The 24,684-nt window shown below is 45.2% G+C and overlaps 1 protein-coding gene across 2 annotated transcripts in view; it reads left to right on the top strand.

The window, feature by feature from the left end:
- Nucleotides 1-17,319, top strand: part of NTN4 (netrin 4) — a 47,449-nt gene extending 30,130 nt beyond the window's left edge. For both annotated transcript variants that reach the window (XM_027887447.1, XM_027887448.1), the window contains exons 4-10: nucleotides 1,016-1,142; nucleotides 1,636-1,824; nucleotides 7,958-8,174; nucleotides 8,867-8,979; nucleotides 10,136-10,204; nucleotides 11,969-12,139; nucleotides 15,594-17,319. In XM_027887447.1, coding sequence (XP_027743248.1) covers nucleotides 1,016-1,142; nucleotides 1,636-1,824; nucleotides 7,958-8,174; nucleotides 8,867-8,979; nucleotides 10,136-10,204; nucleotides 11,969-12,139; nucleotides 15,594-15,730 — 1,023 coding nt within the window. In that variant the 3' untranslated portion in view covers nucleotides 15,731-17,319. The remainder of the gene's footprint in view (nucleotides 1-1,015; nucleotides 1,143-1,635; nucleotides 1,825-7,957; nucleotides 8,175-8,866; nucleotides 8,980-10,135; nucleotides 10,205-11,968; nucleotides 12,140-15,593) is intronic.
- The last annotated feature ends 7,365 nt before the right edge of the window (nucleotides 17,320-24,684 follow it).

Genomic DNA, 24,684 nt, shown 5'->3' with positions numbered 1-24,684 from the left:
ACTTGTGGCATGAGCGCAGGGCCATGCTGGCAGGGCAGACTGAGGCCTCCGTCTCACTGCTGAGCAGCAGGAGAAGCCGAACTGTGTATTTAAAAGCAAAATGTTGAGCCAAGCTGCAAACACAGACACACACCAAAATAGCTACAGTAGATAGTTACCTGCCATGCTCCATGGGAAAAGGCAAGGCTATCATCCTTGCCAGCAGAGCCATGCTGCTGCAGAGCTCGATTTCATTGCATCCAGGCACTGCTGGGCTGCTTGTGCCCTCTGGCTACATCCTGTTTTCTTTGCGTTTGCCAACAGGGTGAGTAATGCCAGCGACTGACAGGGCAGCTGGCACCAAGTGTGCTACACTGGCCTTTCATCTCTAATTACCTCCTTACACTGGGCTGTCTAGCTGTTAAATTATCTGTCATGAACATGTCCGAGAATAGTCAGTCATGGTCCTTGTGCTGTCCTTGGTTCTTCCTTTGTGGGGCAAAAATTCTGCCTATAATGAGTAGATATTTATGTTTCAGGTTGTTGAATTTCTTTTTTCTTGTACTTATTTGTGTTGGTGATGGCTGGGCACACAGAGCTAGGTGCTGAGGTTGTGGGTGCTATTCCTGCAGCACTACAAAGGTGTATTCATGTTTGGGAGGGAGAAAAAGAGAAAAGTTTTACAGTGTTTCTCAAGGATATTTTGAATCTTGGCTTTTTTTAATCTCTTCTGGAAATTCATGTTGCACCTGGAAACTGCTAAAGATCCTTTTAGATTTAAAAAAAAAAAAAAAAAGTGTGATTATACAATACCATGACATGCAGATCCACAAATACTGATTGAATTGAAAGTGTAACTGCAGAATATTTGCCCTTGGCTGCACTGATCATCGAGGCAGACATGGTGCTATCCCTCTTTCTCACGTATGTAATAGCATCTAGCTGGCATACTATCTCCTGTATGTGGGCATTGCTTGTGCCCTTCAAACTCTTTGAGCTTTTCTGTGGGTGATCCTTGCTCTCTTTTCTGTACTAGGTCCATGGGAAATGCATGTGCAAGCACAACACAGCGGGGTCCCACTGTCAGCACTGCGCTCCGCTCTACAACGACCAGCCTTGGCAGGCTGCCGATGGCAAAACTGGAGCCCCCAGAGAGTGTCAGTGTAAGTAACTGGTCAGGAACAGTGTCTCCAGAGCCTCTGCCATAGGGAAATGCTCCCTCCATATGTGCCTTTCTCCCGTGTTTCCGAGAGGCAGCAGATACTGGGGTGGTGGGTGCTTGCAAAGCATCTCAGTGAGGGAAGAGCCAATGTCACGCTTCTGCCCAGCACCCATCCATGTTTGTGTGGCAGGAATGGCTCTCTTTGCACTGTTTTTGTCTCCCTGCACTAGCCTGACCATCTGTGGCTGTCCTTGTACTGAAACCTGTATTGGAAATAAAAGAGTTGAAGAAAATACTTTTTCTTAAATGTCACTTCTAGAATCTGGGAAGTAGGCATGAAAATGTCATGATACTCCATGCCTTTGAGTGAATAACAGATGCATAGGTAAAATCTCCATTCCAAAACATGGCTTGGGTTTTTGTGTCTCTTTTTTACAAATCAACATCTTTCACTGCCTTAATGAGTCTTTCTATTGCCTTTGGCTTCATCTCAGCGTGCAAGTGTAACGGGCATGCCGACACTTGTCATTTTGACATGGATGCATGGCTGGCATCAGGCAATCGCAGCGGCGGCGTCTGTGACAACTGTCAGCACAACACAGAAGGGCAGCACTGCCAGCGCTGCAAGCTGGGCTTCTACCGGGACCTCAGGAAGCCCTTCTCTGCCCCAGATGCCTGCAAACGTAAGTCAGAAACCTTTTACTAGTGAAGTGCTTCTCAAGTGGGAAAGTGTCAAATGACAGGTGAGATCTTCCTGCCCCTCCTTGGAGTGATCTTCTTGCTTCACTGAAGGACAGAGAGCTCTTTGAATTGCCTTTGTGATGCTATTTGCAAAACGCAGTGGTGATATTTGCGGGGTGAAAGTCTGCAGATGCGATTGACAAATCTATCTTGATGATCCCTGTAGCTTGAGGGCAGAGGAAGAGACATGATTAATTTACTTTCTCCTTTTGCTATTTTTGGAGAGCAAAAGCTGCATCATGTTTTCATGTTCACCTTGTTTGGTGATTGCTGCAACCTCAGAATCAGGTGCCTCAGCAAAGAGGGGTGCAGCTGACAAATAGCATTGCCCACCAGTTTGTGTTCGCAACAGCAGCAGGTGGGTGTGGAGGGAGGGACTGACAGGAACAAGTTAACTGATTCTTCAGACAGTGAGACACCGAGGCCGCCAGGCCAAAGGCAATGACTCAGCCACATGTGAAATTAAATATTTCCCCAACAAAAGCAGCAATACAAAAGCCACAGGGACCACTCTGGGGATAGTGACTTACCGTGGGGGACTCTGGATCCCCAAATCGTGCTGATCACATTACACTGATCAGCCAAATATGGGATTAAGACATGCTCTCTTCTCTGAGCCTGCAGCCGCCCATTGGCTTCACCAAATTTCACCTCACTGGCCCAAATCTGAAGGGGAACCTTCATAAGTGACAGAAAAAAATGTGACTGACACCCTGCCCATGTCATTTGAGGAGATGCTGAGCACAACTCCTTCCTCCCAAGGAGAACTACCTGCATTTAAATAAAGAGGAAATCCTTCTGCGGTGGGAGCTGTATCCCAGGCTGCAAATGTGTGCAGTTTCACCTTGTTCTTTGATGTTGAGTGGGGAACAACTGCTTTTGTCCCACTCCCTCACTGCATATCATCCTCACGAGATTCCCAGCACCCCCACCAGTCTGTCACAGAGGTCCTCCTCCTGTCCACCCTTCACCCATTGCAAGGAGGAGCAGCAACACCTGAATCCTAGTTCTCTTTATGAAAACAGAATTTACCACAGTTCTCCATTACTTGTGTAAATAATTACTTCACTGCTGTAGTATGTAAACAATTTTTTAACAGTGAATTTAATAACTTTTTCAAGTTCCTTTACCTACTTGTGTACATCAAAGTTCCAAGTCTCCTTCTCTGAAACATCAGATACTTTCCCTCCTTGATTATTTCCAGAAGTTAGGCAATGAACTTTTGTTTTGGAGTCTCATTAGTAAAAAAACAGATTTAAGTCTTGAATTTAGACCATAAGCAGAGGCTTGATGGTTTTTTCTAACGCAAGGATTCATCCTTGTTGATTAAGAAAAGAACCAATTGGATTAATTGACTCCTGGTAGATAATGTAAGACAGAAGACTGAAATTAATTCTGTATGGGACCCTCAAGCTCTGAAACATGCTTTTACTGTGGTTTTTGTACCTTTGCTAGAGTTGTAATCCCTGACGGAATTATGTGCCAGCTCCCATCAGGGAGGAACACACAGTTTTCCGAGGCCATTGAGGCCAAGTGAAGCTTTGGCACTGAGTTGAGTGTGGTGTTCTGGACACCTAAAAACACCATCCTTCACCTTGAAAATGGCCTCCTGTGTCATCTCATGCAGTCCATTGAGGAGACGTAGTTTCACGAGGGACTCATCGTAAGGTTTTCCAGGAGCCAGAATGCCCAATTCATAGTCTGTAGCTGTTTGGAGGGTCCAAGAGGAAGTCAAATGGCAACTCCTGGGTTGGCCAGCGCAGAGCCTCCCTGCCTTGCAAAGCCAGATGGAAACAAGAGGTCTTGGGACATATCGCTGCAGAACAGCCACAGTCCAAAGGGAAGGCTGCCAAAACAGTGTGTGTGTGTGTGTGTGTGTGTGTGTGTGCGCCTGTGCCTGTGTGTAAGTTAAACCATCGCTAACAAAGTCAGTCATTTGATCACATCATTAGCTATATGTTAGCCAAATTCCAGGGTTCTTGATTAAAATGTTTCTCTCAGTCTTTCTGGGCCAGAGGAAGCTGTGGAGATCAGATGATTAATGAGTATTTTTTTGACATATGCTAGTGCTTGGTTCTCTTGACTTTCTGCATTAATCTCTGAGTCACTGGCCCATGGCATTCCACTTCCACATTTAAAAAAAAAAAAAAAAAGTACCCCCATTACCCTTTAATACAATCATCCAACCTCTTTATGGATCACTAGGTATTCTTGAACTCTGGTATTTAAAAGCCAAAGATAACATACAGTTGACAAAAACTGTAAGATACTCTTGAGTACAGTAAGAAAAAGTCTACATTTATTTACCTTCTGTATAAAGCACGTCTAGTTTGTTGCACCCTTTTTTTTTTCCCTGTATTTATGAATTACAGAGCATAAAGTACTCAAGTTCCAAGAAAGACAACTTTTCCTAGCACAAACTGGGTTCCACAAATGTAGGGATTATCTGAGTGCTTTCTTTTCAGAGACCCTATTAGTACAAACTCACACATGATTTCTCTCTGGGCTTTTCAAACCCTCACAGATGTACTCCTCCCTAAGACCCCTTCACCTCTTCATTTCTGGTCTCCTGCTTCCAGGACTTCTCCCTGCACCCAGGGACCCAGCATCCTGGGGGATATGGCAGCTGCAGGGCCGTAGAAAATGACTAATGACTGTTAAATTAAATTATATAAGATCAATTACAGCCTATGCCTGGAACATTTCCAAGGACCATGCCATGGTCTGCAATAACAAGAGGCATGCATGGAGCCCTGTTATTCTTTCTGGGGAGGCCATGGCATTGCTTTGGCTCAAGGTACTGTTATTGTTCAACCATTGAAAATTTAAAAATGCCTAGGTCAAAGTAAATAAAGGAGTTGTTAAGCCATAATCTTTAAGGATACTTTAAAGATTCTTGTAGGCAAAGAGTGTATATAATATTTGCTCTGGAGAAGGTGTGTACCTGATAAAATGAGACATTCTGACGTTTAAAGCACCAATCTGATGACTCTTTCCCCCTGCCATACCTATCAGTCCTTTTCTTTACATCCTCATGAGTTTTTAAGCCTCAGCTACAGTAGAATTGCAGACAATAAAATCAAGTTTTATAATTAACGAGTTTATTTTTGCTTTTCAGATGTAGATTTTTCAGGGTAAATATTTGTCATTTCAAAAGGTAGCTGGCAGCTGAAGAAACCACAACAGTATCACCAATCCAGGGTGGAGAAATCCAGCTTTGCTAGCATCTTACTGTTTTTCCATCCTGGTCAGCACATGCCATGCTAGGACAGGCAGCTGTTAATTCATATGTGCATGGAAGTCACATGCAAAATACTACTATATATACAGGGTGGTAAATCAGCATTTTTAGCAATTCTGCTTACAAATCAAGAAGTAAGCAAAAGATCAAGCTTGTGGAAGGTTTCTTTTGGTCCAAGGCTGGTGCCTGGCCAACCCTTCTCTTGCAAGAGCTCACTTGGCTGTGGAAATCCCCAGCCTCCCTGGTGAGGTGGCCACAGCACGAGACAGGTACTGTCGGAAGCCTTGCACTGAGAGTCTTGCACTCTGCACCTGTGTATCCACAATGAAATGCCATTCAACACTGTTTGTAGCTGCTTTATCTGCTGCTCAGCTGCTCCTCTCACCTTCCTGGACATGGGTCTCCTACCATCTGTGTTCCAGTGAGGTGCAGATTGTGTGGAAGGAGAAAAATGGGGCCTAAAACCAACACAGCACAGCTGCCCAAGAGGAAGCACTAGCTCCAGCTTCCAAACATAATATAATCAGTCCTGCAGTCTTCTTCTTCCTCTTCTTGCTGTAGTATGGAAGCATTCCATCCTGTTTTCATGGATTTCTTTCAAATGGGATACAACGTGTTCTGATTTGAGCTTTAGTGTCTCATTTCTGTGCTGAGTGTGTAGTGATGGGCTTCACTTTATGTCTGCATTTCCCAGCATGTTCCCACTGCAGCCCATCACAAACGTTTACCGTGTTGAAAATTTGCCACCCCACCATTCAGATTATTGCCATTTAGTGTCATCTTGGGCCTCCACCCAAGATGCAAGAGCAAAAAGCTTCAATCTGCTGGCCACCATTGGAAAGCTGATTGGAGCCTTGGTAGCTCATAGAGGAGCAGCCAGGAAGGATGGAGTCCAAGGAGTGGGTTTGCAGACCTGTTAGAAGTTACCAACCTTTACAACCCATCTTTTTGTGGCTTTTATTAAAAGTATAGCCAACTACATTCTCAAGTTACCTTTTTACTTGCCTGTGAGCTTACTACTCTATTTTTCACAACAGCCTTTGTAAATGTAATATTCTCCCTCCACCATGGTGCTGCTACTGATCTTAAATTTTCTATTACGAAAAAACATGTGTGAAAGAATTTTCTAAAACATAAAAAGCTCCAATCCTAATAGGGTTGTCTGTAAAACTCAGCTGAAACCCAAACGAAACAGGACCAAGTTTCTCACTGAGCTGTGGGTTTATCTCCCTGACTACGGGAGAATAGAAGAGCCTTGAGTGCTTGATATTTCCCCTGAAGGGGCTGAGGAATGCCAGAAATACCCACCACATCTAGTAGGACAAGAGAGCATTTGGCTATATGTATCAGGTGTAAAACACTTCACAGACTTCAGGAGAAAGGTATGCAAGTCTCAGTGAGTGCTGTTGAAAACTATGCTATTAAAGGTACCGGAGTTCACTGCCTGCGGCTAGTTATGCAGTTTGTGAAGAGGCTTTCTAATCTTTTAATTTTATATAATTATATTTGTTTGGGAATGGAAAGGGTGGGGAAAATTTGGGGATTACTTTGGCAAAGATGTTGGAATTGTAGTCACCTCTAAGTTAACTGCCAATATTAATCTATCCTTTAATATTTTGAAACGATACTCCAGGTATGTCAGATTCCTGAAACCACAAAAATGTTGTCAGAACAAAATTAAATATATGTGTGCAGCAATAAGCATTTTAAGAGAAAGAAAGGCTGTGTTGCCTGCAGTGGCTTTTCTGCTTTATTGCCTTTGCAGTTGCAAAAATAAAGATTGATATTATGATTTAGTGAAGATTTTCCCTCCAGAGGAAATTTTCTCAGGAAATCTAGTTTTTATGTAAATGAAGTTTTGGGCAACATTCTTTCAGCAGGGAATTTTTTTGCCATAATGCACAAGATTGACCATACCCTCTCCTGGTCAGAGAACCAAACCCTGAGGTAAGGAGAGCACAAGTCACCACATTGCCTGCTGGCCTGGCCAGATGGTCAGAGGTTTGACTTATGCTTTTGATAACCCTATTTCTGATCTTTGAAAATATTAATATCTTTGGGGGAAAGTAGTCTTGCAAAAGACATAAATTGCATTTATGCAAAAGAAGAATCCAAAGCAGCAGGCAAGGAAAACTTTACACCACCTGTTTTAGGGCATCCTAAACCCTCTGTGTCCCAATACACTTCTAGTGTATTGTTCTGCTGCAAGGGGAGAGGAAAGAGAGCAACTGGCATTTCTGACATGCACTCTGAAAACCTGTGTTCTGGAGTATATGCAAAAGCATATCCCTGAACTTTTAGTGTCCTCATTCTTTTTTTCTGATGTTTTTAAATGATGGCTTTAAAAATCAGACAGAGACAGAAGGGTACTTTATGCTCAGCCTCCACTTTAATTAAAATGACTGTTCTGAGGGGTTTTTTTAACCTCCTGGATTCAAGACAGTTGTTATTACTTGAAAAAGCAATTACGCTCTGATTCATTTTTGCAGTGAAGCACCCGCAGCTGCTTAAATTCCACAGTGAGCCAGGCACATCCACGGGTACTTGGCTGGACTAGAGTCCAGATGCTGTAAGGAAAGTAATAAAGGCCTGTTTGGCAAAACATAACACGACACCGGGGTAGGTTGATTAATTAAAATAGATCACAGAAGTTAAAATAATACAGATTCCAAAGGGAGATTCTGTGCAAGTTTGTATGGGTGAGGGGGGAAGAAAGCACAGAAAACCCACCAGCATCCTTAGGCAGAGCAGTGGTTTGTCAGGCATCTCCTGTACCTTTTCCTGGAGAGCTTGTGCACTCACAGATGCTCTGCCTCTCACGGTGTCCCCTGCAGCTTGCTCATGTCACCCCCTGGGATCAGCTGTGCTCCCCCTGGGCCCCCGCACCTTCTGCGACCCCAGCACTGGCGACTGCCCCTGCAAGCCTGGCGTGGCGGGACCCCGCTGTGACCACTGCCTGCCCGGCTACTGGGGCTTTGGAGCCTACGGCTGCCGCCCCTGCGACTGCGCCCGCAGCTGCGACCCCCACACCGGCGACTGCCACAACAGCAGGTGAGTTGGAGGGCTTGCCCACCCTCTCCCGGCCTCACCATACCACCGTGATCTTCATTCCAAGGAAGGCACTATTTAGGCGTGGCACACAGGCTGAAAAATATCCATTATGTAAAACATTTTGGGCTTGGTATGGTCAAGAACTGGGGATAGACTGTGAGCTGAGGCTGTGATTAACCTGGGTGCCTGGCACACCATGGCAGGGCACCAGCCATGTTGAATTTTTTGCTCTCAGTGGTGGTGTTCGTGTATCGGGTGTTTTGCATAACCTTCACAGTTGTTTTCTCTCCACAAGCAAAATGTAGGCCTCAAGGACATATGAGTTAGAGGAGACAAAAGGCTTAATATTGTTGCTGTTGTAACTCAGCTTAAGTTGACTGGGTTGAACTTGGAGTCAAGCTCTGACTTTTGGAAGACAGCAGATTTTAATAATACCCCACACTCCAAATCTTATATGTTGGTTCTTTTTACCACATTGGGGATATTTATGGTATATAAATCCCTGTAACATATTTTAAACCCAAAATGAATTCGTAACCCACTCTGACAACACTCAACCTGTTCACTTTCCAAAACTGCCTCTTGTGTTTAACATCATCAAGACATGCCTTCACACTGTCCATAGTTGGTAGTGGCCCTGCTTTCTGCAGGCTCCAGAAGGAAGGCTGACCATCTCCCTTTCCCCTCAACAGCTCAGACGTGACCTGGCACAATGAACCACCTCCTTTCCAGCCAGTGCTCAACGAGAGTGAGCCCACCTGGGGCTGGGAGGATGAGCAGGGCTTCTCAGCGCTCCGACACTCCGGTAGGATCATAGGTTTGCATGTGTTTCACCTGCCCAGTTCCTCCCATCAGTCCCCTGCACTGGCATGTAGCTAGCACCCTGGCAGTTGCAGGAGGGGGTGGACATCCACCCACTGACATGTGGAAGAATGTCCTTGTGACCAACTCCTTCCCCTCCAAGAGCCAGAGGAGCCTTACGGCTCATCCCATCTGCACAAGGACATGCAAACCCATGAGGCAGATGCTCCGTGCTGAATGCCTGCACTTAGCATTTAGCTGTTGGTAAGGCAAGAATTTGCAGTCCTGGCTTTTATTTTCAAGGCTGAATACCCTCTTTTTTTCACTTGACCATCACGTTTTAAAGGTATCTTTATATTCACTGGAACTATTACATGTTGGACAAACCAGCAATTTTATTTAAAGAGTGGGGTTTACCACTTTGCTGGCAGGTAGTTAGGAAATCTCTAAATTGGAATTTATTTCCATGATACCCACAACAATTTTGGCACCAGTTGCAGCTTATGATGCAATTTGAGATGGTCTAGCATTTCAGCTTCAGCTGGAGAGGTTATTTACTTCTTGTGTCCCTAACCTGCAGGACGTGTGTGCTATATGAGGTTGGTGCAAGGCAGGTTGTCCCCACGGCGCAGCGTCGAGCTGCCCTGCCTTGCAATCACTGCATGCAAGCAGGCAAGAGTCATTTCCTCCATTTTTAGAGAGTGGCATGATAAAATCTCGAAGATACAATAATTGAGTTAATTGAGGGGAAAGCTCCATCATTTGTCTGGGCGACTTCATTTTAAACGTAAATAAGTATATCATGTTATTCTTTGTTCTGAGATCACGGAAGTCATTAATCTGCCTTAACCTCTGCAACATTTCCTTTTAAAATTTTGTCTGGTACATTATGGTGTGGAAAATACCGCGTGTTATTTGCATCCCCAGGCAAAATAATAAGGCCTTTGTTTCCCTTCTCTTCTAATTGTAAACAAGGAATAATTGTCCCTGGGCTAAGGCTGTATATTTACTCGGGATCTGAAAATAGTTGCAAACTGCTTTTTTTTGCATGGGGCTTGTGGGCCACTTGAAAAACCTCTGGCAGGTCCTGGGCCCTGCTTGCGAATGCTCCTGTCTTTGAAGTACAATCCACAGCCATTTGCTTCCTTCTCTTTCCTCAGGTAAATGCGAATGTAAAGAGCAAGTTTTAGGGAATCCCAAGGTCTTCTGTGGGATGAAGTACACCTATGGTGAGTTGCGGGTGAAGGGGCTCTAAAGGGAGGTGCTGCAAGGCAGTGCAAGAGTGCATGCAAAGCGTGGGAGGTGCCACTGCATGAACTGCTACATCCTGGCAAACCCAAGGGCTTCTTAGTCTGAGGGCAGATCTTTGGCCTTTCCAAAATGTATAGACATCATGGTGCCAAGTCAAGATGGGTGAAACATCTTGCTCTGTTTCTCTTGCTACCAAAATACCCTTGTACCAAAATCATGTGAGCATAAGAGCTAGAATTGTCCCTGGGAGGTTGTCTAGGTCCAAGACAGACTATAAAGCACTGTTACCAAAAACAGGTCACTGAAACACTGTCTGTAGACCAGGTGCCCCCATCGTAGTCTAGAAATCACCATACCTGAATGATACCAAATGTAAGGAGGGATGGTTATCACCACACAAGGCACTACTTGGAGAAAACAATTCACGCAGCCACTGGGAACTTCCCTCTGTCAAAAAAGTTCAGCTGTTGCAACGGGGTAATCTATATTCCCTGTGTGTCTCTGGGATTTAAATGAATGAGAGGAGGAACTTTGTTTCCCAAGACCTCTCTGGTGTGTGCCAGTAAACTGCCTCCTTCATACCATAGCAGAGCAAGGAATGCTCTGTGCAACCCTCCCTTCCTTCAGTATTGTAGGGATCTCTTGCACCTGTTTTATCTCATACTGGAGTTGAAAAGGAATAGAGAGATAACCCATACCTCTGCAGGCTGCAGAGCAACCAACAAAGGGGAGTTCAAGGGGCTGCCAGTTGTTGAAATATTGCCCTGGCTTAGTGATATTAGGAGAAAACCTGATTCTGCTTTACTTTGCTTCCTGGACATAATGATGACTGTGTTTGGTCTTGCAAAAGATACAAAATTAAAAAAAAAAAAAAAAAGGCACAAAACCTCCAAGTTCAAAAATTGTACCTAAAGTGCACTCAGGATTCCTTCCCTTTCATCACTCAACATGCAAAGGTGTCTGGAGAGACAGATGATATACAGAGCGAATCATGAGCTCCAGGAGGCCATTCTGTGAGAGGCTGCCCTGAGCTTCCTTAGGTATGGTGCTGAATAAAGCACCACCGTATGGGGATATCTTCCAGTGTCAGCATCAGCATGGTCAGGTGGAGGAACTGAGCACCTCCACCACATGGACTCAGCAGTGGAATGCCAGTGGGAGTGTGCCTGTGGGTATCTGTGAGCTCAGGGTACTCCATGATTTGCTCCAGTCTCCACCAACATCTCATTCTCCTCCACTGTATTTGGATTTGTCAGTTCTGCAAAGTGGGAAGACTAGCACCAGGGTGGGATGAGCACAGCTCCTCACACTCCTGCCTGCTGCCTTGGCTGCCCAGGCCAAGGCCAACAAAGTCCCCATCCCTAAATCCAGTTGATTTCCAAAAGTGCTAAGGAACCCAAAGTTTTTTCTGAGCTCAGGGAGGAAATTGGACCCTCACAAGCTTTGAAAATCAGGTCATTGTACCTCCTCTGTGGCCCATGTGGCAGGTCCAGGAGCCACGGCCAAACCAATGGTCAGCATTTCTGGCCTTGGGCAGGAGGATGTATGTGTTGTGCTGGAAACTTAACTGATCCCAGGCTCCCCAGCAAGGAACATTGGGTAACTCCACTGTAATGAAGCAATTATCCTCACTGCTTCACCCAGACACCTGCATTAGACCAGGAAAAAAGAAAAAAAAAAAAAAAAAGAGGGAGCACTGTAAACAGTTTGTATATGCCTGTTTGGAATTCCTGATTTTCCAGTGATCAAGGCGAAGATCTTGTCAGCTCATGACAAAGGCTCCCATGCAGAAGTCAATGTGAAGATTAAGAAAGTCTTGAAATCTACAAAGTTGAAGATTCTCCGGGGCAAGAGGACACTCTACCCTGAATCCTGGACTAACAGAGGCTGCACTTGTCCCATCCTCAATCCCGGTAGGTTTTACTCCCTGAGCAGTACATCCACACCACATTTACACAGATTTCATTCCCACGCCTCTATCCCCTCATGCCAGTGAGCTGAGATTGCAGGCCAGTGCTGCTTAGAAATGCTGTTCCATCACTTAGATTCCAACAGCAGTCTTCATCAACTGGAATTCAAAAAGAAAAACTTGTAGCATAGTAACAGTCTTTCAGTTTTACCAGTCTCAGTCTGTTCCCAGATGAGGGGAGGTGCACATCATACCTCAATTGTATGACATATCTTCCAGAGCTAAAGCTAATTTGAATCCATAAAAACACATTTAAATCTAATTTGAGTGATGATATTGTACTGCAGTTCTAATCTAAAGTCAAGGGAAGATGTCTCTTTGAAAGTAAACTGATTTACATCTACAAAATTTGGAAGATATTTTTTTATGCAGTGAGATGAGAGCTCCTCAACTTCTTCTCATCTTCTTTCACTGAAGTGAATATACCCACTGGGGGCTAAATAGTGTGTACAGTCTCCAGTATGGACAAGGACATGCAGATTCATGTTTTTCTTCCATAGAACAAAACTAAGCTACAGCTGACGCACCTTTCTTTACAACTCCAAGATAAATCAACAGTTACCAACTAATTCAGACAAAGGATTCTCTTTCCATGAGGTGCACGCACCACTTGGAAGTCAGCAATCACAGCACTGACTTTGGTACTGAGACATCCCTTACATGTGCAGCACTAGGAACTTCTCTTTGGGTGAAAGGGCTGTCTGTGAAGCTGGATCATGCAGAAGAGTTACTCACTGATGAGGTGTTTGCAGTCTTCTTTCATCTCCACTGGAGTGACTGTCTAGCTTTGGAGGCATGCTGCCGTGATAGCACAGCTGTAACTAGGAAGTCTCGTCAGGTGCAAAGGTTGAATGAGTCAGCAGCACTAGGCAGGGTTCTGCTATTTAAGTGCAGTAAGACTTTGAATGTTCCTAGAACACCATAAATCCATAATCAAATAGCTATAGCTATTTTATTTTTCTACATGCAATGGAAACGTAAGCAAGACAGCCCAGATGCAGCTGCATTAATATGAACCTGGAGAAATGCTGTGGAAGCTGTCTGAAACCGAGCCTGCAGGGCAGCCCCACACCTTACACTCAGCTTTGTCACTCCACTAGCTTTAGAGGAGCTTCACTGATTTTCCCCGACAGATGAAAAGATGGCAGCAATCACAGAATCAATTAAGATCTCTTAGACAGCAGCAGAAGGGTGGATATGCAACTTTCTTTAGGGATAATTCAGGTGTGTGACACATCAGGTGTTACTCCCTTGTTACTCCCTTGTTACTCCCTTGACAGCTCTCATAATTTACACTGCAAAGCTTGGTATTGTATGGAAATGCAGCTGCTGGTCCCGTGAGTATAAATTAATCTCAGCCTTCATGTTGAAAAGAAGCCATGACATTCAGTGGTAATAGGAAACTTGAAAACATACAGTGAGTGCATTTTTAAGATTCAATAATTTCAAAGATGGGGGGGAAGATCCCAGGTATTTTTAAAAAACTCATTATTTTCTTTAGCTACCACAATAATTTCTGAGTTGTTGGCAATACAACATTAGCAGATTTAACCCTCTATCAGAGAAAGAGCTTATGACCTCCGGATGAATAAACCAACAATAGCTGGATGAAAAGTCAAGCTGATATAAAACAATTCTCTGACATATAACTATAATGGAAATCACATCTCCCAGAAACATATAGGAGACCAAAGATAAACATAAAAGTAAGACAGACGTGGGTTTATATCTCTGTGGGCTGTTTTCAGATGATAAACATGCTTAAGTTCCTTCAAGGTGAGTCCCTTTACCACCCTTGCACACCTTCCCCTCTGCACACACCCACAGAAGCAGGTTGGACTTCTGTGGGGACACGGAGCTGAAAGGTTTAAAGGTCTCAGCTGTCACAAGGGAAAAGGAGACGTTCCCCTCCCTGGCTCTGCCAAGAGCAGACACAGATAGGCAGAGAGCTGCCTGCCACTTGGCTCAATTTTACTCTTCTGTAGCACCAGGTTGCAAATCTAGAAAGCTCTACAACGATCAGCAACCGTGGCAATATTTGCTTGCTCTCTGAGTGTGAATACCACATTTCTCTCTCTCAAGGGAGGTAAATGTAGGAGCCCTTGAAAAGTGATGTTTTATAACAGCAAGATGGCCAAACTAATGTCTTGCAAAGGGTGATGCTGCCATACACATATCCTGTGTTTACTTGGCAGAAGAGAGGATGTGTGTGCCCCAAAACTCAGATGAAGTAGATAACAAATTGTATTGAATTAAAGGAAAACATCCTTGGCTTTTAACTAGGAGGCACTCACCCTTCATTCTGAACCGCAAAAAGAAAACTCGAAAAAAACACCAGCAGACTCCCTGCCAGGATGGAGCAGGATGAACTAAGAGCACATGGGGAGATCCATCTCCCCAGGCTGGTTCATACTGCCATGTTGTGCTCCCTGGACTCGGGTAAGAAGGAGTGAGAACAGAAGGAAGCTAATGCTGGCTGCACCCTAAGTGTGCTGCGGCAGAATGCTGACCCTGGCAGGGAGCTTCTCCTACCATGGAAAGGATTGTCCTCCTTGTTATCCCCATTTATTCCCCATTTGTGTCTTGTTAGGCTGTTTGGATACGTAGCAGTGTTTATTTAGCTAATTTAAGTCAAAGTCTTTGCTCTGTCCCTCTGCTTAGCAGTTATTACCTGATTCCAAGTGCTCTTTGAGTCATGCCCTCAAAGTCAAGTGCAGACCTGGATGCACAGGGTAAGCAGCAAGGCGCTGTTGGGATGCACTCCAGCCCTTTCTGGCTGCTTCTGGGCACCACATAAGGCTTCGTCAGACCCTTCTGTCATATCTCTAAAACATCTGGCAGAAGCAGAAATTAGCAGCTCTTTTCAGTGTGACTGCCACCCCTTCAGGCTCTTCAAGGATGCTTGTGCCAGCAAATCTAGTGTTGCCTCTCATTGGGATCTGGTGTGCCTTTGCCTCCAAGGGACCACTGGCTACCTTGAGCAAGGCATCAGGCACTGGGCCATTCTGCACTCCTCCATTGCTGGAATTTACTGAACTTGCCAATTTCCAGGCCCAGGTGTATTCAGGGAGATGTGAGGCTGCCAAATGAAGGTAATAGCCGTTCCCAAAAAAGGTATAATAATTTGTAGTGCAGCCCCAGAGTTCAGTTTCCATTAGAAGCTAACAAAGTCACACTTTGGATAGTGCCTCTCACTGACGGATAACCACAGGGGTCATTTTTCCATAGTTACTGATAGAGCAGTAGATATACAGATATACATGAGAAACAATATGTATATACATTTCTTTGTATAAGTGCTTTTTTACATGAGACTAGATATCCAGGCTGACTTTGCAGTTCAATAGGCCTCTTAAGCATAGTACTGTGCAGTCCTTGACAGATTTGCTGCTTTGCAGGCTTGGAGTATCTCGTGGCAGGACACGAGGACGTCCGAACGGGCAGACTCATCGTCAACATGAAAAGTTTTGTCCATCAGTGGAAGTCGGCTCTCGGAAGAAAGGTCTTGGAGATTTTGAAAAGAGACTGCAACTAGACGTGTGCAACAGTCTAGGGAGTTTCTTTATGCACAAAATGCAACACCCTTCACAGAGAGAAGACCTCTAGGATGAAAACTGGAATGTAAGAAAATAGTGCCAAAATGTGTAGTGAGGCATTCAGAGTTGTAGGCGCTGTCTAATTTAACCCCTTCTAGCCAATGTTCATTCACTTGCCTGTAGCTTCCTTGTTAGGGGCTTAGCTGAGCCCACCTCATCATGTTGTTGAGAGAAATGGAAGGGCAGATGCTTGTCTTGCTCCAGTGCAATGTTGGAGTAACTCCTGTGAAGCCACTGATCACCCAAGACTAAATTGCCACCCTGGAAGAGCTACAGATAAGAAGCAAAACACCACTGCCAGTGCCCACTAGTGCGGATCTTGAGTGACTTCCAGAGGCTCACAGAGAATGCTGTGGGGAAGGCGATGGCCACAGCGGTGGACAGGCACTGGCAGCAGCGTGGCAATGATGACCGCGCTTCAGAAACACCCCCTTACAGGTTAGGACATGGCACCCATCAAAGAGAATTGGATGCCACTTGCTTTTAACCTCTTTGCCCTGCTGAAGGTTTCAGGGGCTAGATTTTCTGCTGATGCTGTTGAGGACAGAGCTGCTGCAGTGGATTGAATCCTTCTGCTTTGGCACAAGTGTGACACAGGGCAGAGGCCAGCTCTCTGCCCACTGCCTGGCTACAGAGAAGAGCCAGCTCCAGAGGGTGCAGCATCTCGGAGCTTTTGTCCTTGAAGTGTTAAAAAATGAACCTAGCCCTAGTGTAAATATTTCGTTGTATAAAGCACTTTACTACCTGCCACTCCACAGTGCGGGAAGTCTAATTGTGTTGGGGAAAGAAGAGTCTGAAGGTAGCATGTGAAAAAGCCCCTGAAACAGAAGCACTCCTGAAGAATCCCCCCTCAGTTGGATAGCGGTATAAAGGGAACGGCCAGCCTGGCAATGGCCACTCAGAATATCTGAGGATGCAAGATGAAAGATAAGGTATTTGCACTGAAGTCCCAGCTTCAGACCAGCACTTGGACTCCATGGGCAGGACTCCACCAAGACTTTGTAAACAGTGTGAGAAGAAGAGACTTTAAGATAAAAATGCAATAGCCAGAGGAGTAAAACTCTGGTTGCAGGAAAAGGAGTGGATGCGGAGAACAGAAAGGACTTGCATTCACATATCACAACTCAGCGATTCATGGTGGGCCTGGAGTTTATTTTATTTTTATGTTAGTATTTAAAACTGAACATTTTATTTGTTTTCTTCTGTGATATTGTTTGCAATATATATGGCCATTATACTTCCTCATTAACATCAGTATGAAATATAGCACAGATTACTGCAGTTTTCAGCACTAAAATATATCCTTTGTGTAAAGCATCTTTAAACCACATTGCAAAATGTATTTTGTTCATGAATGTGAGGGGAAAGAAAAGGAAGAGACCTAGAACAACAGAAAAGTCACAAGTGTGCCAATCCACTTTACGTATGTATTTTTCTTTCAAGGTCCTGTGGACTCACAAAAAAAATTATACTATTTTGGTAATTTGTTTTTATATCTCATGTATGTAATAAATGTAAAATGATTTAAGTATCTTCTCCTGTTACTGCTTATGCCACTGGCAGCAGGGTCTTCATGCTTGCACTGAAGAGCACAACAGAGATAGCACTGGATAAGGAGAAGCTGCCATGGGGGATATTTTCCTCTCTGGAGATGGGTAATAATCAGCATGGGGTAAAAAGCCAAGTAGCATGAATGGCTCGCAAAAATCCTATTTCACCTCTTATTTTGGGAGGTTTATAAGCTCTTCTCATAAGAAGGAGCACTGTACCTAAATATTTTCAAAACTGGCCAGATCCTTGCCTCACACAGGCTTGATGGCTGAGCTGCAGAGCAGATACTTATAAAAAGCAAGTCGGGGATGGCAGAAATAAAACTTGCTCCCTGTATTTGAAGCATTTGAAACTATAAAGGGAAAACAAAAGGCTGTGGGAAACAAGTGCTATGGCAAAAGGTCTATAAAAACATTTCAAAGTGAAGTCAAGCATCAGAAATTAGTGGCCAGGGGGTCAAGACGTAATCTGCAGTATGGGCAGCACCCCCCCAGGTGGGTGGTTAATCAGTGACTGCCAGGGCACCCCACTGTGGCAGCACCCATCTCCCTGGCGGAAGAGAGGGCAAGGAAAGGCTCCTCCTATGGCGACCCTTGGAGACTAAGAGCATCCAATATCTCTCTTGATTTAAAACTGGGGGTTTACCTGCTTGACATATTTTTAGCTTCATTTTATTGCCATTAAAAATGCATTTGCAATGTCTAGTTGATTAATGTGACTTTGTGAAAGCTGGAGGGTGTGAGCCCATAGGTCCAGCCAGCTTGAGCACTGTAGGAAACCAGGATGGCTCCAGGAGCAGATGCTGCTCATGGCACCCTGTCTGACTCCTGTCCTAGACTTGGAGCTGAGCACTGATGGTTTTAGGGAGGAAAGGGGTTAGCTTCCATAGGCAAATCTGCCCATGAGAGATTTCTGGAAGGGAATTTTGGCTGGAAGGGGAGGTGTCCCATTACCAAGAGCAGAGAAGCTGCGTATCATAGAATCAATTAGGTTGGAAAGACCTCTGAGGTCATTGAGTCCAAGCTTTGACCAATCACCACCTTACCAACTAGACCATGGCAGTAAGTGCCACATTCAATCATTTGTTGAACACCTCCAGGAATGGTGACTCTATCACCTTCTTGGGCATTCCATTCCTATATTTAACAATGCTTTATGTGAATAAATTCCTCTGATAGCCAACCTGAACCTCCCATGGCACAACTTGAGACCATTTCCTCTTGTCCTGTCGCTAGTTGCTTGGGAGAGTCTGAGTCCCACCTCTCTACAGCCTCCTTTTGGGTAGTTGTAGAGAGCGATAAGGTCTCCCCTGAGGATCCTTTTCTCCAGGTTAAACAACCTCAGCTCCCTCAGTTGCTCTTCATAGAACTTACCTTCCAGACCTTTCATATCCCTCTATCCATATGAGATCACCTCACAGTGATGGTCAGCCAAGTCCCTCTCAGCAAGAAAATCTTGTTTAGACAGGAAATCTTTGCAACTCAGTGAGTTAATGGAAGCAGCCTGTCTGGTTTATCTGTTAAATCCCATCTGTTATGTGTATAAGAAGAGGATGTCTGTGTCTGCCCACTTGAAAAGCAGATGTATTGCTTGCTGACTCCAGGAGTAGCAATGCCTTGACCAGTCCTTTTGCAGGACAAAAATCAGTGGCGGGAAAATCAACCCAGTGGCAGCAGCACATACAGAAGGATCTTCTTTTCCAGAATTGCCCCTCTGGCCTTACAGGCAAGAATTGCTGATGCAGGCAAAGCTGGCAGCTTCCCAGAGGCCAGACTGTCCTCTGGATTGTGCTGTTTCTGTCAAAAGGGGAGCAGAGGTGGGCTCCGGGTTTTAAGGGACCAAAGACAGGAGTTGCCACAGTTCTTCCTAGAGCATCCTCATGCTGTCCTTATGCCTCACCTGTACCTAAGAGCTAGTACCTCCCTGATGCTGAAGGAAGCATAGTGGAGTCTTCAACAATTGCTGTTTTTTTTCAGTGCTGGAGGTTAGATGTAAGCAGTGGCCAGGGGTCAGGGCTGCCTGAGCCCCTGTGCTCCTGATTGTCTGTCAGAATTGCAGGAACGACTCTTGGTGACGTGCTTGGGTTGGCAGAGGTAAAGCAGATGTGTTAGAACTAGCTGACACCACAACACAGACCCTAACTATATGCAGCAGTACAGCCCCTCCAGTGTAGCAACATGTGCTCTGAACCTGTATTCCCCCAAGGCACTCACAGGACACGTCTTTCACTCGTTCTGGTGGACAGGAGCATTCCGCTCTCTGGCACATGAGCTCAAAGCAGATGCTTTGGCACAGAGAAGGGAACACCTGGTCCCAACTAGCTTTCAGTCCCTCCTTTCACTCTCCGAGGCAGATCCTGTGCCATAAGTATTGTCAGGACCAAATGCATACTCCTACACTGTGGGAGCGAAGTCTCCAGTATCGGGTTGGAGACCCAACTGTCCTCTGCCACCATTGCTATCAGTGAGAAGAAGCAGGATAAGCCCACCCATACCTGTCTATTAGTTTTTACTAACCTGAAGCCAGGTGCTTGGAGGAGACTGTACTCAGAGATGTCCCACATCTTCCCTCAGAGAGTAAACATCTGCAAACAGGGTGAGTGCTCCCCAGCTGTGCAGGGCCTGCGTGATGGGTACCTCTGTTGAGCCCATTCATCAAGCAGCTGGAGGTGACCAGAGTCTAACAAAAAACACAGGCGTTTAAGTGAAACATCTGCTTTTATTCTGTTAAAGACCATTTTTCTTTTTGGACCACCTCAACGGACACTAACCGCGCCTACAGGCTCTGAGTGCAAGGAGGGACAGTGGAGAATCCACCTGCAGCCCCAGCCACATCTGCCCCTGCAGCAACAGGTGGCCACAGAGCCCCAGCAGCATATCCCCATCTCGCAGGAGGTGCTATTGATGAGGCCTCCTCCATCCCATGCCATGGTGAGAGTGCAGAGAGGACCAAGGACTTGGGTCTGTGCCACCTGTATGTGCATGGGGCCTGTCCAGTCAACCGTCGCTCGCCCCAGAGGAATGCAATCTTCCAGTTCCAGTGGAAAATTACAGGCATGTTTAATATCGTTGCTCCGTCAGGCTAAATCTACTGGGATATGACCATGTTGCTGAAAATGACTGAACATCTGGGACTACAGGCCTGCCTAAATATAAAGCCAAGCTGGTATGGGTAAACATAACAACTCGGGAACAAATAGCTGCAGTGTATTTTTTTTTTATCTTTATTTTTAGTTATTGTATTTACTTCAGTATCAACACTGGATAGAATAAACATCTCAACAATGTCCAGTGGCTGCTGCCCCAGTATCCAGAGGAGCTATCTTTCCGATAAGGCAGGAGGAGATAGGCTGCCTGTGGGCCTTCTGGGCTGATGTGTTGATTTTTCAGTGACGGTGTTTCCAAAGCATGGCCTTGCTTGCATGGGGTCACAGCTTCTTGCTGCTCTTTTCCCACAGTTCAGCACAGAAACTTCATGAATGCCCTTTATTGCTTCAAGGGAAGGCAATGAGCCCTCAGGAAGTGCTCAGTCCTGCAGTCTGGGAGATATACTATATATGGGAAACTTGTTGGCATATTGAAAATGTTGGCATGGCCAAGAGGCCAGTGTGCTGCAGCAGGCATTGGGACAACCATTCTCTGTGTCCAGTCCATCTCCTCACTTCTCCATCACTCTGATGTGTCCTCTGGAACAAAAATAATGCTGGGTTACTTGCATATTTATTTATGTGCTCATGGGTGTGATGTGTTCACGGGAGTGATGTGCTCATGAGAACACTTAAAGCCCAACTGATGCTTGTATCACACAAAAATTTCATCACACCTGACCCTTGTTCCCTGCAATGCAATATGTAGTTCAAGGCATCTCCAAGCTCTGCCTGGCCATGTTCTCAGCTGCAGAAGATGTGTAAAAGAAATTTACCAGGCTGCTGAGAGGTCTTGCAGGAAGTGTGGGTGTGGGTGCAAGTGTGTGTATGTGCATCCCCGTAGGACTGCTCACTGCTTCATTTCCCCGATGGTGTTTGCTCCTGTCTCTGAGCTCTCCCTGACCAGGCAGTTTGCTCATACTGACAACACTTCTTTATTTGACCTCTTCTCTCAGACTTATTCATAGAAATTAAATACGTTTTTTGTGCACAGGACACAGATTTTAAGCCATCTGGAAATCGGGCTTGGCAAAAGGCCTGCAGGTCTGTATGAAAATTTCTGAGAAGAAATAAAGTTTCTTCCTAAACCAAACAGTGACATTTTCTTGAACTGACTTGCTGTGGACATAGATATGCACCCCTTTCAGCAGATGAAAAATGCAGCCCAGCTCCAGACTTGGGACACACACTGAATACAGAAACATGGGAAAAACAGATCAAACCCAAACAACCATCCATTAGGCTAGTGTTAACCCGGAGGAAAGAGCAATTCTCATTGTATTTCCCATGGCTGATTCAGACATATGATCTTTACCTGGAGCAGTAATAGATATTTCTACCATTATAACCTTAAGATACATACCTGTAAAAAATATGGTTGTTGTTCTCCACCTCTGCTCCTTGTCAGAGCTTACCTTCCTTTGCATCAGATGCAACTCACTTCAGACCTCAAGCATTTGTGAAGCCTCCACGTGGTCAAATCTGCTACATAACTTCTGCTTGGGCTTTATCTGAGTAACACCTGTAGGAGATAAGAAAACATTATTTCAGGCACACAAAGAAGCACTGGAGATTTGCCTTACGTAAAGTTACCACCGGTAACAGGTGGCAGTGACGACAGGATCCCCTGATCCCCTCAGGGTCGTAGTAGAGAGGGAACCATTGCAGCCTGAGCCTAGTCATGGCAACACACACAACCTGCAGTTGCTTAAGGGGGTGGAAAATGCTAACATGGAGCTATGTGTGCAAAATAAACATGCCCAGAGCTTCTGGAGTATAAACAGCTCTGCAGCGTGTACAACACCTGTCTCTGAGACAGGCATTCTGGGAGGGACACTGGCCCTCAGCAGTCTCCAGGTCAGGAGGGGATGAAGCGGTTCTGGGCAGGGCTGTGCCAGGAGCCATGCTAACAACTCGGCGGTACAGATTATCACCTTTCAGTGCCCGGAAAAGTTCCTGAAAACTATGTAATTTATTTGCATGTCTGTACCTCCGGGGAAGCAGCACATCCTGCCCCGTGACTTGGCCCTGGCCGCAGCCAACAGCTACAAAGGCAAGAGGAAAAAAACAACAACAAGAAAACAGAAGCCAAGTTATGCAGCAGAGGGGGAATAAAAATATTTCCCTGGTCGCGGCGGGTGACCGGCAGAAACCCCGAAAGGCACTGTAAGTACAATGTCATGCAGCTCGGACAAACAGCCTGGCCTCGGCGCTCCGAGGAGCCCGACGGCCGGCGGCAGCGCCCCAGGGACCAGGGACAGTGGCGGTGCCGATGGGACGGGCCAGCACTCCCAGTCCTGCAGCCTGGGGACATAAACAGGACGCCCCACCTCGGGCTGATACCGATCAGCTGGACAGGGCAGAAGAGGGAAGGGGCCGGCCCCCGCTGCACCCCGGTCACCTCTGAAATGACAAAGCACTACTGCAAATGACAAAATACAAGCAATTCTGCAAAGAGCTTTGAGACCGCAGGACTAGAAGACGAAACAATCCCCAAGACTTCTGCCGCAGACTGCAGTGGGCTCTGCTCCCTCGCAGTATCTAACACACTAAAAGCGATAACGACTGAATTCTTCTGAGCAAAAAAGCACTTTTAATTGGATAATGGCCACTGAGCATCAGTAGCTGGATTGCCTTAAGCCTGAAGGAAACCATGAGAATTTTTTTTCTACCCACAGAACTATTATGAAGCTGACAAGGTCCTGCTCTCTGCAATTCCCAATAATTTTACTGCCTGCACTACAAGATTTATGACAACTTTGTCTGACATTCACGGGGCAGACAGGTATTGTTACATGCCGACATAACCCAGGTAGCAGCCACAGATTGTTCTCCACAAATGACTTAACTCCAGTCAGCTTTGGAAAACTCCCAGATTTTGTATAGGGAAACACTAAATAAATGGGAATTGTTTTAAATTTCAGTTTCCCTTTCCACCCTCAGGGAAACCCAACATATGCCAGCAAACAGGGATCGCTGCTTATTCTGTATTCAAAGAACAGACAAGCCGAAATCCTTAGAAATCCTTGAATACCTGGCAGATGATGACATACACTGAGGCCATACCATACCTGTCATTTAAACCCTCTGTGACTGGGAAAAAATCAAATACACAGCAGTTATACTAGCCAGGAGCAAAGGAGAAGTGACCAGCTGGCACCCTCATTCTTCTCCTTCCAGGACTCTGATTTGTCTGGCTGTGCAGGGTCTCTTTTTTTTCCTCTGTGTAACATCCAAAATAGAGAGAAATAAAATAGAACTAAAATAGCAACAGTACAAGAGAAAACACCATCAGGAGTTCCTGTTCACAAGGCTATCCTGGCATTCATCTGGGGCTGTTGACATATTTAATAGCCACCCAATCTCTGCCAGCTGGATGCCAGCTTCGAACTCGTATCCACAACTGTGATAACTTCTTGCTTCGTGTTACAATTTCTGCGCTGTTATTTTTTCTGCAGGGTGAGTCAGCAGCTTAGCTGATTCTCATGAACAGCTATCTGAAGGCATCCTGAAAAATATACCTACATGAGTAATCTCTGAGTTCCCTCACCTAGGCAAGAAAGGATTTTGCTTTCATATTATGTTAAGGATGAGGTTTTTCTATGAATGCCTTGCAATAAAGAAAACCTATTGCTTTGTTGTCAAAGGACTGTGAATGTTACCATGCTTTTAGTATAGTTTCTGAAACGTTACAAATTTTAATTATCTGTAGTCCATGCAGTTTTCCCAATCCCTCCTTCCCAGCTGGTGCAGAACTGTACCCAGCTCGTGGGTGGATGCTGGTGCTGGGTTATACTGAGTGCTGTCCAAAGGAGTTTTCCCCTAGAAGACAGCAGTGTCTGAGGGCTCCAGGTGTCACTGAAAACTGGGAAATAAACTCTCCAACCAGTTTGTTAGCTTAGAAAGCCGACAGTACTTTATTCAGCATTGAGGTACATGGGGGATCACTCCACCTGACACGTACACACCCTTTAAAAATTTATCACTACTTATACATTTCAGCAGGTAAATTCATGTTCATTGGCTATAAATGACATAATTCTTTTTATTAATTAACATTCTATCTTCCATTATCGATTTCTCGCTTCTCATGCTAATTAGTCCACATTTTTAATCTTTTTATTTTCTTTTTCCCAGATAGTGTTTCAGCACAATTGCTGATTTGTCTTTGTTAGTTTCTTCCTTATCTTGTGAGTC

Source organism: Empidonax traillii, unplaced genomic scaffold (genome assembly GCF_003031625.1).
Source record: "Empidonax traillii isolate 1590-97213 ecotype Southwest subspecies unplaced genomic scaffold, ASM303162v1 scaffold210:size766637, whole genome shotgun sequence".
In the NCBI taxonomy this organism is placed as follows: Eukaryota; Metazoa; Chordata; class Aves; order Passeriformes; family Tyrannidae; genus Empidonax; species Empidonax traillii.
This window is presented reverse-complemented; position numbering and strand designations above follow the sequence as displayed.